General features: G+C 37.1%; 1 protein-coding gene across 1 annotated transcript in view; it reads right to left on the bottom strand.

Moving 5' to 3' along the window:
* Nucleotides 1-15,858, bottom strand: part of TTC27 (tetratricopeptide repeat domain 27) — a 164,454-nt gene that overhangs the window by 123,411 nt on the left and 25,185 nt on the right. Inside the window, exons 6-8 of the mRNA XM_043468286.1 lie at nt 10,441-10,605; nt 8,171-8,304; nt 1,103-1,215 (exon numbers count right to left, since the gene is read on the bottom strand). Coding sequence (XP_043324221.1) covers nt 1,103-1,215; nt 8,171-8,304; nt 10,441-10,605 — 412 coding nt within the window. The remainder of the gene's footprint in view (nt 1-1,102; nt 1,216-8,170; nt 8,305-10,440; nt 10,606-15,858) is intronic.

Here is a 15,858-nt window from a genome sequence, read left to right as displayed (position 1 = left end):
ACTCATTTGAAAAGACCCTGTTGCTGGGAAAGATGAGGGCAGGCGGAGAAGGGGACGACAGAGGATGAGATGGTTGGATGGCATCACCAACTCAATGGATGTGGGTTTGGGTGAACTCTGGGAGTTGGTGATGGACAGGGAGGCCTGGCGTGCTGCGGTTCACAGGGTCACAAAGAGTTGGACACGACTGAGTGACTGAACTAAACTGAACTGAATCAGACAAAATTCAAGTTGAGGGTAATCCTACAGAATAACTGGCTTATAAATTTCCAAAGTGTCAAGATCATAAAAGTCAAGCAAAAATGAAGAACTATTCCAAACTGACAGAAAGAATACAAACATAAATGTAACACATATGTTCTAGATTGGATCCTGTGCTATAAAGGAGATCATTGGGACAACTGGCAAAACTTGAATGGGGTCTGAGTACAAAGTGATAGTAAAGCATGAGTGCTCATTTACTGATTTTGATAAATGTATTATGGATATGCACAGAAGCTCCCTTGTTTGTTGAGACACACACTAAAGTATTTAGGGCTGACAGAATATCATGTCAGAAAATAATTCTCAAAAAAGTCTTTGCAATGCCTTGCCCTTGCAACTTTTGTCCAAATTTGAAATCACTTTAAAACATAAAATGCAAAACTATTTCTACCACACATAAGGTTCTACTGTATTAAAAATTCTATCCTCTGCATGTACGTATCCTCAAAGATCAAAATAGTCACCTCTCCTAAATATTTCATTAGGGTTCTATTCAGGCAGCCTTTCCCTTCTCCAGGGGATCTTCCCAACCCAGGGATTGAACCCAGGTCTCCTACTTTGCAGGCAGATTCTTTACCAGCTGAGCCACAAGGGAAGCCCAGCCAAGGCTAACAGGACTTTTCTTTATGAAGAAAAGAGAAGGATAAGTATACCAACTTACAGGAGATTCCTAATCTCTAACCTTTCCTTGGTTGCCCAACTCTTCTCTATCTTCATAACTGTCACAAGATTCCCTATTCATCCAGAACTCTGGGGACCTTCTTGAACAAAGATTTCCCCAACACAAGAGAATCAATATGGAAGAAATTCAAGGTGGCCAAGTATGTCATTAACTTACCAGATTCCAAGGATAACAGCAAGCTCTTCAGCACATAGATCAGGCATCTGAAACTGTTCACAGTCTGCTAACTTTATCTCATTTAGAACGGTATCATCATTGAGCTCAACATTCTGGTGGAATACCAAAGAAAATATTTAAAACAAAAACTAAGTTTGATTTATTCAATAGACTATATGCAACAGACTGCTGGGTGGGATAACATTTTTTTGTTTTAAGATTTTACAGTGTCTATACATGGTCAATAGGCTGTTCTCCTTGTGAAACATATTTGGGGACAATTTACTGTGTAGAAATGGAGGACATGCAATCTACATGCCAGGAATGCACTGACATCATCAATAATAGGGAATAACTGCTATTCCCTGTCTGATTGAACCTATGAGGCAAAAGCTCCTCTACTGATATATCAGGATTCAAAACCAGATCTTTCTAATCGGCTTCTAAATCATAATCTGAAACATCAATTTCCAACTCTGTTTCTCAAGAAGATCTAGAATAGGAAGGAAAAAAAAAAAAAACACAATTGAAAAAGAAATAAAGCCTGAAGAATTAGAGAACTTGGTAGAGTACCTGATTTCAAGAACAACTACAAAGCCAACATATGAAGACAGAAATATATATGAAAGGAAGAGAATAGAGTCCAAAATTTCAGACCCTTATTACATGGTCAACTGATGTGCAACAAGGTACCTAGATGATTCAACAAAGCAAAGTTTTTTCAATAAACGATGTTAGAATAACTGTATATCCACTTGGGAAAAAATAATGCTCTGCCCAGATCTCACACCATACACAAGAATTAAATCAAAATGAATCACAGACCTTACTGTAAAAGCTGATACTAAAAAACTTCTAAGAAAGAAATCACAGGAGAAAAGACTTGTAACTTTGGCATAGGCAGACAGCCTTTAGTTCGGACACAAAAAAACTTGAACCATCAGATAAAAACTTCTGCTCTTTGAAAACACTGTTAGAAAGTGAAAAGTCAAGCCACAGACTGAAAAAACATACTCACCAAACAAATATCTGGGAAAAGGCTTGTAATCAAAGTATGGAATTACAGCTTAATAAGAAGATAAAAAACTAACATAAATATGAACAACTTTACAAAAGACCCTTTACAAAAGGTTGGCTAATCAGCACACAAAGAGATCCTCAATAATAGTCGTCCACATGAAAATACTAATTAAAATCAGAATGAACTACTAGTACACATACATAAAATAGATAAAATTTAAAAGACTGACAATCCCAAGTGTTGCCAAGGATGTGGAACAATTCAAGCTTTCATACATTGCTGGTAGCAATGTAAAATGGTACAACCACAGAAAATAGTTTGCTAGTTTCTTACAATAAACATATTTACCATATGAGCTCTCAATTCCACTCCTTTGTAGTTATCTATTAGAAACAAAAACATATGTCCACCCAAAGATATATATATATATATATATACATATATGTGTGTGTGTGTTCATAGCAGTTTTATTTGTAATAGCCCAAAACTGGAAACAACCCAAATGTCTGTCCACAGGTAAATAAATTAAAAAGAAAAATTATGCTATATGCATTTAATGAAATTCTAATCAGCAATAAAAAGAAAGTACTGACACATTCAGCCACACAGACATATCTCAACTCAAAAACATCATGCTAAGCAAAAGAGGCCAGATAGAAAAGAGGACATACTGTAGGAGTCTAGTCACATAAAATTCTAGAAAAGGTGAACTATCTATAGTCACAGAAAGCAAGTGAATGATTATTTAGGGCCAGAGAAGGTGTGGAATTAACTGCAAAGGGGCAGGATGGAATTTTCGAGAGTAATGAAATGTATCTTGACTGCAATGGCTGGGTGCAAGTATTTTCCAAATCCCATCAAATTATATAATTAAAATTATTCTATGTGTAAGCTATATCTCAATAAAACAGATTTTTTAAAAAATTGATCATCAAAAAATAGTAAAATCACAATGAGAAATCACTACACACAACTCACAAAAATGGCAAAAATTTTTAAACTGATAATACCAAGCACCAGCAAGGATGCAGAGCAACTAATGCTCTCATATACTGAGGGTGGGGGTGTGAAATAGTACAACCACTTCGGAAGACAGTTTGATCATTTCTCTAGCTAAAAATACACTTAATACAAGCCATTCTAATCGTTGAGAGTTTACCTGTGAAAATTAAAACATACATTCAGATGAAGACTCGCACATGAATGTTCCGAACAGCTTTATTCATAAGAGCCAAAAACCAGAAACCACTCAGCTGTCTACCAACAGAATGGATAAACACACTGTGGCTTATGCATACAATGAAATAATAAACACTCAGCAATAAACAGGAGCTAATCGTTGGTATTAAAACAAGGATGAATCTCAAAACACTATGCTAAGTGAAAGAAACCAGACACAGAATAGTCATACTATCTGATTCCATTTATTTGAAACTCTATGGAAAAAGACCAGCTCTAATCTGTGATGGAAAGCAGGGAGGGAAAGTGACTGACTGCAAAGAAGTACGGGTGACTTTTCTGCCTAATGGAAATGGTTCTGTATTTTGATTACAGTGTGGTTACGTGGGTCTATCTGTTAAAACTCACCAAACTGGACACTTAAAGTAGGTGCATTTTATTTTATGTAAATTATTCCTCAATAAGCCTCGATTTAATTTTTTCTTCCAATTCAATAAAAGTATCTTAAACTAGGAAGACTAAACTGTAGGCCTAGCTCTATTTATAAGGTTTTGTGAAAAGAATACAACCTTCAACAACTGCTGACAGGAGGAACACAGAACTCTAGGCGGCCAGGCACTGAAAAAGTGCCTCTCCTCTTCCCTGACCTGTAGAACTTCAAAAGGCTGGGCTGGCAGGCGCACAGTGCACCCTGGTGGCCAGCCATTTTCAACATATGCTTTTCATAATTGTTTTTTTTAAACCTACACATGTAATTTTAAATTTTCTAACAGTTACACTTAAAAAAATAAATAAAAGCGATTTAACCTAGTATGTCAAAAATATTATCCCTGTAACATTCATTAATAGAAAATTAGTAATTAGATACTATAAACTCTTTCAGTTTACGAAATCTAGTCCATCTTTTACACTTCAGCACATCCAAGCTTGGACCAAGCAACTTTCAAGTGATTAATAATCGTATGTGGCGACAACACTGGACTGTGCAGCTCTACAGTATCCAAAATTCCCACCTTTTCACATCCTGATAGGGATGTATCAACCTGCTTATTGATACCCAACGTTTGTGGAGTGTCTTTATAGATATAAACTGATCCCTTTAAAAAGTGTGATGTGGGAAAAAACAAACGAGGAAGTAGAAATACAATAGCCTTCCCAGGTTCTCAATCGGGTTAGACAGTAAAGATGTGACAAGGACCCAAGTTTCCACCTCCCAGCAAGGACTCCTCCCCCTCCCCCACAGAAGACCTGAGACAGGTCAGCCTTAGCAAGAGTATCATTTGTCAGCTACAGATGGGTGATCAAAACAACTTCGATCTTCATTCAAGATTCTCTACGTTCCTATTTAGCACATTTTGAAATTAAAACTGGCCGGCTGCAGCACCTACTTGCCTATATGTTCTATACATTGCAAATTTAAAAGATGGCTCTACTTTAGACTCATGCCACCCTTGTAATATTCTGCTGCTGCTGCTGCTGCTAAGTCGCTTCAGTCATGTCCGACTCTGTGCGACCCCAAAGACGGCAGCCCACCAGGTTCCTCCGTCCCTGGGATTCTCCAGGCAAGAACACTGGAGTGGGTTGCCATTTCCTTCTGCAATGCGTGAAAGTGAAGTCACTTAGTCGTGTCCGACTCTTAGCGACCCCATGGACTGCAGCCTACCAGGCTCCTCCATCCATGAGATTTTCCAGGCAAGAGTACTGGAGTGGGGTGCCATTGCCTTCTCCAGTGTAATACTCTACTGAACCATAAAATTAGCTACAGGGATTTCCTTGGAGGTCCAGTGGTTAAAACTGGTAGTGCACAGGGGTTCAATCTCTGGTCAGGGAACTAAGATCCCACATGCCTTTTGACATGGCCAAAAACAAAACAAAACAAAACAAAACAAAACAAAACCAGCAACAGTCTTTCAGACCTCTTCAAATGATGCTTATGATATTGTTACTGTGTACCCATCACCGATTTGTTTCTTCTTTTGGTGTTGCCCTTTCTATGTAATAAGTGCTATATCTAGATTATCAAGCTAAAACACGAAACTGCACAGGTGTGGACTTTTGGACAGACTTAGTTTTTGCCCATAACCATGTACAATTTTGCAACAGAGGCTAGTCACATGAGACACGTATCTGGATTGTCCTGTATTACTGCATTTTCTTGTTCTGAAAATCCTTAACATTACAGCTGACAAAAATGAAAACTGTGATATTTCAGATCAGTTTTCTGAAATCTTTTATGCTAAAAATCACATGCAAAAATTGACTCCTTAATTTTGACACCTTTGAGATCTGTACGAAAGGGTGTTGTCTTGAAGCAGTGAGTGAGCACCATCTGGGATATTTAGTTTGACCTATAAACAGCATCCTCATGTTTTCATCTACACCGCCTTACACATGAGACACTGATGGGGAACATACAATTCTGTGGTCTTTATTTCCCTTTGTATTCGTTCTAAGCACCTTAATAAACTGCTGTATTGTGCTTAATGTAAAATAAAAGAAAAAAACTAGCACACAGTACATCTCCAGTCTGTTCAGCATTTAATGTATACTTTTTACCAATGATGCTGATCACGTGTTTGTGTTTCCTGTTCAATGTACAATTTTAACTTATCCTCCCTCCTCACACTGCACACTGATGATTTAACAAGAAAGAACAGAGTCTGTGCCTGTGATTTGCACACTGGGGTTCCTCCTAACTGCTGGCTTAGCAAAGCCTGAAGTCCAGTAGCTACAGGTTATGTAAATTCCCCATTAATAACAGATTAAAAATCTAGGAAGGCCCAAAGGGAAACACTATGCTCCTCACTGACAATAAAATTATTGTATTTCCTCAATTATTAAGATATACATCTTCACACTGTAACATTTCTAATCATGATATATTTTATAATCATTACAAGCGGTATCATAGTGTTCCTTTTTTCATGAAAAGTTTGGTTATTAAGCAGAATTGGTGTATTTTATAATCTAACAGTACCTTTGACAAAAGGAATTAAGATCTATAACTAATCAAACAAACAAGTCTATCCTCCACCCACAAGTATAAAGCTATTTCGACCTAATCCACACCTACATCACATAATTTATATCTTCCACCTTTAAGTGGTAATTCATGAAGATCACAAGATTATCTGAATGTATTTTATTCAAATATGAAAGATTAAATAAATTTCATATTAAATTATACATTATTTTTATGCATTTCTCATAACAGTCATGATATTCTATTTATAATCATAGGAGATAATTTTCCATACAACTCCACATAAATACATACATACAAGTATACATGCGCACATAAATAAACAATGATGGATTACTGAATTAAATTCCTGGATTGCAGAACTAAGTCTCTTTTCACTGATGCTGTGCTTTGGCCTAAACACCAGGTCTATGGTAGCTAAACTAAGACTCAGGGAGGGACTTGGGTTACATCAAGAAGTTGAAGGAGGGGCTTCCCTGGTGGTCCAGCGGTTAGGAATCTGCCTGTCAACGCAGGGGACACAGGTTCGATCCCAGGTCCAGGAAGATCCCACATGTTGAGGTGCAATTAAGCCCATGGGCACAACTACTGAGTCCACACGCCTAAAGCCTGTGCACTGCCAACGAAGAGCAGTCGCCACTTGACACAACTAGAGAAAGCCCATACACAAGTAAGACCCAGAGCAGCCAAAAATAAATCTTCAAAAATAAATGAATAAAAGCCAGTGTGCTAAAAAAAAAAAAAAAAGCTGCAGGAGGAGGGTCTGGTATATACAAGGAGGAAAGACAGGATGGAAGCGGATACCACAGCTCCCTGACCACACAGTGGCACAAACACTCCTTCGGCCATGGTTCTCCTACTGCCGGAGAGACAGGCTGTCCCTCCATGTGGTCTCATCCCTGAGTTTCTCCATCTTTCCCTTCTTCCCTTCCTTCTTCTCTTAGAATCCATAGCTGTCCCTGCTCACAAGCCCCCAAAATATCACAAAAACAGAGAACTTGGAGCAAGCCCAGGAAGTATGTAAGATCTCATCAAAGACATTCCTCAGGACACCTTATCGCTGCCACTCTTCTTTCCCATCTCCCTAGCCCCTACTCTTGGCATTCTCTTCAGTACAGTTAGAATTTTAGTGCTCAATGCACCAAGCAAATTTGTTTACAGGCTCTCGAATGAAAAGTGGCAAAACACAGGCTTCAAGGACAGTAACATCAACCAAATTACAAGCAGAAATGTTGGTCTGGGGTCTCTGGGATAAGAAAATATAAATGCTAATGGCCTTCACAGAAGCAGATGGAAAGCCTATTGAGTGGATAAACTGACCAAAAACTATAAATTTAAACTACACGAGAATGTATTACCCAAGTCAGAAACACATACTATGGCAGAAACCAGCCCAATAATAACAGAGTAGCTGAAGACAGATCAGAAAACTTGTAAAAAGGAATTCTGATCATCTGTTTATATATTTAGAAGAAGCCTAAGAAATATCAAGGCTCTTAATACTTGAGAATATCAAATACTTGAGAAGGCAAATATCAATACTTAAGGCAAATACTTAAGGCAAAAAATAGGGCAGCCACTGGAAAAATTAGTTTCTACTCAGTCTGCCTTTTTGATTTTTTTTCAGGGCAGTAATATATAAGTAACTACATTATTAATTCACACTTACCTAAGTCTAGAAGAAAAACAACAGTTTATCTCTGAGTATAGAAACAGCTTTAAAATGGGTTCTGTTTTAGATTCTTTTTAACATCCAGCCACCTTGTAAAAGCTCAAGAAAGGTCCAAAAAAGCCTCTTCCCACTCCATCCGGTGTTTCTATGAAACTTCCCTATGGAAACTATTAGACTTGGATGCTAATTTAAACAGCTTATGATCCTACTCACCTTGGTTAAATATTCCTGAGGAGTGGGTGCTGGAGTGAATTCACAATTTGAAAAGACAGTTCCTTCCCTTCGTACATCTAGAATAAGTTGTGCGACATAATTTTCCTGGAACCGTGTCCTTTTTCCTAAAGCACCTGAAAATACATATATTAAATTATACTTAGTAACTTGCCAATCAGAATACCATACAATCATAAACAGTAGTACTTTCAGAGTGCTTTAGAGCTTATGAGGTATTTTCCCCATTTCAAATAAGAGAAACCTGAAGCCCCATGATGACTTTAAAGTGACTTATAAAATTATAAAGCCAGGAAGCTATAGGCCCAGAACTCAAATTTCTGCCACTAGAAATTCCCCATACTTACCTTTGCATTAAACTACATCCCTCCTCAAAAAAGAATGCATTCAACGTCACAGGGAGAAGAAATACTCTCCTCTCCATACAACAGAAGAAAAAGTGTTAAGTTCTGAAGTGTAGTCTCGCTTGCTCAAGATTACACGGTTTTTAGTATCAGAGCCAGAGCTTAAAGCCAGGGTCTGCAGATTCTAAATCCCAGTCTTTCTATTACATTATCTGGCTCCATATAAGGCCAAATATTGTTTTTACTTTGTATCTGAAATAGCTAGCTGCAGAACAGCTTTAAGAGAAGCACAAGCTCTGACATCTATTCTCTGGTGAGAGTCAGATTACAAAGACCCTTGATTACAAAGACCAGTCTAAGAAGTCTGGATTTCATCCTGTGATGAGTCTGGCTCTATGTTGTACAACAACCACTGAAACATGTTATGCTAAAAATAGCTATTGAGATAGTCTAGCACAGCTTACTATTTTATAGTAAGGCAAGCGCTGAATGGAAAAAAATTATAATCTGATTCTCATTTTATATTTGTGAGCACATTTGTATTTTTAAGCTTTTCAATCTTAACTTGAAAAAAAAAATATGAAGAACTAACTAGTAAATACATCAACAGTTAAAGCTGACTATGCTGAGTACCATGACACTAGTTTTATAAATGATCCTCCCCAAAAAGTCTACTAGGATCAAAACATAATTTCTAAAACTAACTTTACAACTTATATTGAAAGTGTTAGTTGCTCAGTTGTGTCTGACTCTTCACAACCCCAGAGACTGTAGCCCGCCAGGTTCCTCTGTCCACGGAATTCTCTAGGCAAGAATACGGGAGTGGGTAGCCATTCTCTAGATCCATTCCAGGGATCTTTCCAACCCAGGAATCAAACCAGGGTCTCTAGCACCACAGGCAGATTTTTTATCATCTGATTCACCAGAAATCCATGTTACATATAATTATATCTCAAATATAAGACTACAACTTACACATGGCCATTGTTCCCAAAGTTATAAGTTGGATATTTAATAATTTTCCTCATACATACAATGTAATAAAAGGTGGCTAATATCCCAGACTAGGGCACTAAGTTATATTTCCCTCATAATACATCTTAAAGATTTTACTGACAGGACTACCTCAATGAGCATAGCGTTTAGGGACTAAAAATGGGCCTCGAAGATCATCTAGACCCAACCTAGAGAAGACAAACAGGTTCAATCATTTCAACATTCACACAGCCCAGGTTCAACAGGTGTAAACTGTGTGACCAACTGCTGATGTTTAACTTTCATGAATGTTTTCAATATAGAATGTCAGTATTTTTAGGCTAGGGACAAGGAGATACATTAAAAGAAAACAATGTTTCTTGTTTGGTACTCAGAAGAAACACAGATTTTAGGGAAAATTCTGTAATTTATTTGTTCATCCAACAAGTGTTTATTGAGTGCCTACTATATGCCAGGCAGTATTCTAGTACAGTGAAGAAGCATCTAAACAAAACAGTTAAAAAACTGTTCTTAAGGAATACAAGAAAGGCAAGATAGAAGCTACAGGTGGGTATTTACAGAAAAGGGCAGTGTAAGAAGCCAAACTAAACTTGAGAATCTGGAGGGGTCTTGGGAAGCCCACAGTCACAACTACATGGGCGAAGTTCATTTGTGTACTGTCTAGCTATCGTATAGTACCGATATGTCTAACCAGATTAGAAAATAAGTGAGCATTTGCAGGAATAAAGAAAATACAGTTTCAATTTTGTTCTAAAACTATTAACTATTTAAATAAAATCTTAAAAACATGTTTTTGTAAAGCAACCAAGAGGACACAGATAATCAAATACCACCATAAAATACAGCCAAACCATCAATGTATATACTAGTTTTATTATAAATCAATTATCCACAAAAGGTTAAAAATCTTACCTGTCAAATCAATTTGTAATCTGCAGATGTCTTTAGCAATACTGAATTGATCTTTTGCTTTTTTATATTCATAATAATATAAAAATATATATGCACATTCCAGATGGAATTGAACAGCCAAACATCGACCTGAATCATCTACAAACAGATCCTCTAGCTTCATCACTGTTAGACAAAAGATGAGACATTGAAAAGTAGTCAATATCTTGTAATAACCTGTGACAGAAAATAATTTCAAAAATGATTTATGTGTATTTGTAAAATGAAATCACCTTGCTGGGAACTTGAAACATTTTAAGTCAACTATACTTCAATAATATATATATATATTTTTTAAAAGTATGAGAATAAAAATATATTAGTAAGCAAAACATTTAGGCCATAATATGTGAAATACATATATTACATAGTTCCTACTCTTAAAAGAATTTCAAGTCTGGAAAATGAGGAACACATACAGTAACAGTTCATAGCAAGCACTGTCTGAGCACTTATATGTTCCAAGCTAGAAGCTAAGGACATTACATACATTATCTCCTTTACTCCACAATCCTAAGAGATATCATTCATGACCCTGCTCTTTCTTATTTAGAGTGTTTGTCTTAATCATGCTGCCCAAAATACAGCAATACGAGGTGATGATACAACATACCAAGTCAATCTTCAAAGAGTTAAACAACACGAAAATCTAATGAAGGGGAGATCAATATACAGTTTTCCACATAAAGAATGTAGAATTTCTCCCCTAAAAGGAGAAACATGTATATCTGGATATATCTGAGACAATGAATATCAAGCAGAAAATGAGTAGATATTGGCTTAGGAGTCATATTGTATTTTTCCGAACACCTCAGATGAAAAGATGGGAGAATAGCAGCCTAATAACATGGTACCTCTAAAAAGGTGACTTTCAAAATAAAATACATATATAATAAAGGGGCTACTGACATACACCAAGGGGGTGTCTAACAGGTCACCTCGTCCATCCCTCTACAATGTCCCTGACAAACTGTCCCTCACAATGTCTCCAGTAACAGGATCAGCATCTCACAAAGCAATTCATATGAATGGAAGGATGGTGGATGATAGAAGATACACTTACAATGTCCAAAAACTGAGAATCCGTTTTCTACTATTCAAGTGATATCGACTGACACCTACTCTGCTCGACACTAGATATTTACATGTTGTGCTAATTCACACAATGATGTCTTTAGGGCTGACATCAACCTCATTTAACTCATGAGAAAACTGAGCTTAGTCAGCTTACTGACTAGTCACTTCAGCTGAGAAGCGGCAAAGCCAAAATCTGAATCCAAACTTGTTGGGAAGAAGGGAAGAGGGAGCCGGCACAGGAACGACCAAGGTGTGGAGGTGATGTTGCAAAATGTAACCTATATGTTTTCTCACCAAGTAATCTGACAGAAACCTATAGGTGAGAAACAGACACCCTTCATCTTATCATGAAGTGAAAATAAAATGAGTCTGGAAAAAACTGTTTTTTATATACTGCCAGTCCTTTAAAGAGATTCTTAACTCAAAGAAACTAAATCAAGATGTACATGTCTTGCTACTTTAAAAGGCAGACAGGCATCCAAACACGAACTTCTCACTGTGAAAATCCTTCAGGAGATTCCTCCATGCAAACCAAACTCAAGAAAACCTGGATCTGGGCTCTCCTGGGGGCTCAATGGTAAAGAATCCACCTGTTTATGCAGGAGATGCAGGTTCGATCTCTGATCCAGGACGATCCCACATGCTGTGGAGCAACTAAGCCCTTGCTCCACACCTACTGAGCCTGTGCTCTGAGGCCCAGCAGCTGCAACCCCTGAGCCCGCATGCCCACAGCTACTGAAGCCCGCGTGCCCCAGAGCCTGACTCCACAGCAAGAGAAGCCAGCACAGTGAGAGGTCTGCACGCCAAAACCAGAGCGCAGGCTCCGCGTGCCAGCGACGAACAAGAAAAAGCCAGCACAGCAACGAAAACCCAGCAGAGCCAACTAAATAAATAAACAAACTCTTCTTCTAAAAAGAGGCAGGTGGAGGTGCAGGGAGAATAGGGCAGAAGGAAACAGAGACAGACGGGAAACTTCTCTGAACAGACCTTGTTACAGAGTTTTGACTCTGGAATCATGTAATTATTTTACATATCCAAAAATAAATCAGAAATAAAAAAGCAATCCCTAAAAACTGGAAACAAATGGAAAAACTAAAACTCTATATATAACAAGTTGGTGACAAGAGAAAGAGTAATTGCAAATGACTTAGAGCACAGTATACATCCCTAATGTAATATACTGAAGGGACAAAGAGTTGCAAAGACATCTTGAGCCTTATTCAGTAGTCTTACTGTTAGTTGGTATGCTGACGTTGCTCTGAAACTTTTTATACATGCAACAAAGCAAGTCATTACATTTATATTGGTTGGCACAAGATTTTCAGTTTAAGAAAAGAAGGACACACATATGAAATCAAAGATATTGACACAATGCAAGGTTAAATTTTTTAAATCACATCATTTCTTTGCTAGTATCATACTGCTGAAATTACCCTAGTTTTTAATTAACTTTTATACCTGAAAGTCCCCATCATTCTCTTTCTCTTTAAAAACTGTCTTGACTATTCTTACACACTTTTTCTTCCAGAATCAATTTGCAGGTTCTCTCTTCAAAATGCTTGTAACTGCACTAATTGTAATTTCACAACTGTTCATCCTACTCAAGACAACAGTATGCCTTTAACATTTTTTTTAGTAAAGTTGTACAATTGACTTCATTTTCGTTTTGAACATTTTAAGAAATTCCTGGGTTAAATCTTTTTTTACCTTTTCTTTGAAATATAATTGACATATAACATGCCATTAGTTTCAGGTGTACAACATAATGATTCAATACACATATATACTGCAAAATGATCACCACAGTAGGCCTAGTTAACATCCATCACCACATATAGTTACAATTTTTTTTCTGGTGATGAGAACTTTTAAGATCCACTCTCTCAGCAACTCTCAAATATACAATACAGAATTATTCGTTATAGTCACTATGCTGTATATGTAAGGTGAAATTTTTCAACAGTTTTACTGAGATGATTCATACACATACAGTCCACCAATCTGAAGTGTGCGATTCAATGGCTTTTCGTATATTCCAAGAAATGTGCAACCACCACCATAGTAATTCTAAAACATTTTTATCACCTCAAAAATAAATTCTGAACCCTTTAGCTATCACTCTCTTCCCCTCATCCCTCCTATAGCCCTAAAACCACTAATCTACTTTCTGATTCTAACTTTACCAATCCTGCACATTTCATATAAAGGAAATTATTTATCATGTGGTCTTTCATATCTGGTCTCTATAATTTAATATGATGTTTTCAAGGTTCACTTGTGCTGAAGTATGTATCACACTTCATTTGTTTATGACTAAAAAATAGTATAATAGAAATCACTGTATGAATAGACAGTATTTTGTTTACCCATGTATCAGTTGATGGACACGTCTATCTTTGAGCTATTATGAATAATGCTGTTATAAACATTCATATACAAAGTTCTGGGTGGACCTATGTTTTCATTTCTCTTGGGTATATACATCTAGGAACTGCTGGATTATATGGTGATTCTATACTTAACTGTTTAAGAAACTGCCAAACTGTATTCCAAAATGGTTACACCATGTTATATTTCCACCAGCAGTGTTTCAACTTTTCCACATCCTCAACAATATGATTATCTCAGGTTTTTTTAATTACAGCCATCCATGTGGGTGTAAATTGATATCTTATTGTAGTTTTGATTCTCATCATCCTGATGACTGATACCAAATGTTTTTTCATGTACTTATTGGTCATTAGAATGTCTTCTCTAGATAAATATCTATTTATATCCTTTGCACATTTTTTAATTGGGTCATTTGTCTTTTATACTACTGAGTTGTCAGAGTTCTTTATATATTCTAGATACAAGTTCCTTATCAGATATATGGTTTGCAAATATTTTCTCCCACTCTATGGCCTGTCTTTTCACTTTCTTGATAGTGTCCTTTGAAACACAAAAGTTTTTAAAATTTTCTGAACAGACCTTGTTACAGGTTCATAACCTTGTTATGAGGTCCAACTTTCCTATTTTTTTGTTGATGTTGCTCATGCTTTTGGTGTCATAGCTAAGAATCTACTGCCAAATCTGAAGTCACAAAGATTTACCCCTATATTTTCTCCTAAGAGTCTTAGAGTTTTAGCTCTTACACTAGGACTCTCATCCATTTTTATTTAACTTTTCTATATAGTGTAAGATAAGGGTCCAATTTCATTGTTTTGCATATGGTTACCCAGCTGTCCCAGCACATTTGCTGAAAAGACTGTCCTTTTCACATTGAAATATTTTATATGTAAAGCAAATAATTATGTTAACATTGTTATGAACAAGATTTTCAATTTAGGAAAAAGATACAAATATCAATATAAACACTTTGTACAGTTAAATTTTAATTGGAGCTCTTTGGTCAGGGTTAGGGACTTGACAGGGATTCAACCAATGTGTTTGCTAAGAAAGGTCTCAAAAAAGGGCCTCAGCTGGGTGCTTGCCTAAGTCTGAAACATGCGTTATGCGTTTCCAAGAGCAGGCCTGGTGACTTGACCAAAGGCTCAGCCAGCATGTTTGCAAAGTCCACAGGTCACCCTGAGAGGTTGTTCGGATCAGTCAGAGGCTAGAGTAGTGTTTGTGGGGGCTGGGGTCTCAACTCGTGTGCTAAAACGGGCCAGGGACTCAACCAACATTCAAAAGAGCCAGGTCAAGGATTAAGCTGTGGGCTCCCCAAGGTCAGGGCCAAGGGAGCAGGCTGAACATAGAGACACGGCTGGGAGACTGGCTGTACAGGAAGACTGCACAAACACTTATACTGAGGTTAACGGGAGCGCCCGGCTTTTCACTGTCAAAGAAAGGAGTTAGAAACCTGGAAGAGAGAAGACTAAAATAAATTCTGTGGTATTGGACTGGAATTGGAGATGATGCAGTTCATGCTTTTTAATACATAGATAAATACAGAAATAGACACAGATGTACATGTATACTTACATATACACATACACATACTTTCCAGCTATGGCTGCTAAAAGACTTTAAAAGGAACCAGAGCTCCTTGGAGAAATTACTGATTCCAGGGCCAGAGCAAAGTAATACAAAAAGGCTAATGCATCTTCTTATGTCAGAAAACAAAGAAGCTCTCAAAGATATGTTGAAAGGGCATAGAAGCCAATTTGAACAAGCTTCAACTGGCCAAATGTGGGATATTTTGACCGCCAAATTGTAATCCATTGAATGAATTTGGAATCTGTGAGTGCACACTAATGTCAATATATAAATGCATAAATTCAAAGTTTACTGAGGAATAGGAGACTTATATGGTATCTAAGT

Source organism: Cervus canadensis, chromosome 5 (assembly GCF_019320065.1).
Source record: "Cervus canadensis isolate Bull #8, Minnesota chromosome 5, ASM1932006v1, whole genome shotgun sequence".
NCBI lineage: Eukaryota > Metazoa > Chordata > Mammalia > Artiodactyla > Cervidae > Cervus > Cervus canadensis.
The sequence above is the reverse complement of the archived record's forward strand: the minus strand, read 5'-3'. Positions and strand labels throughout refer to the sequence as shown.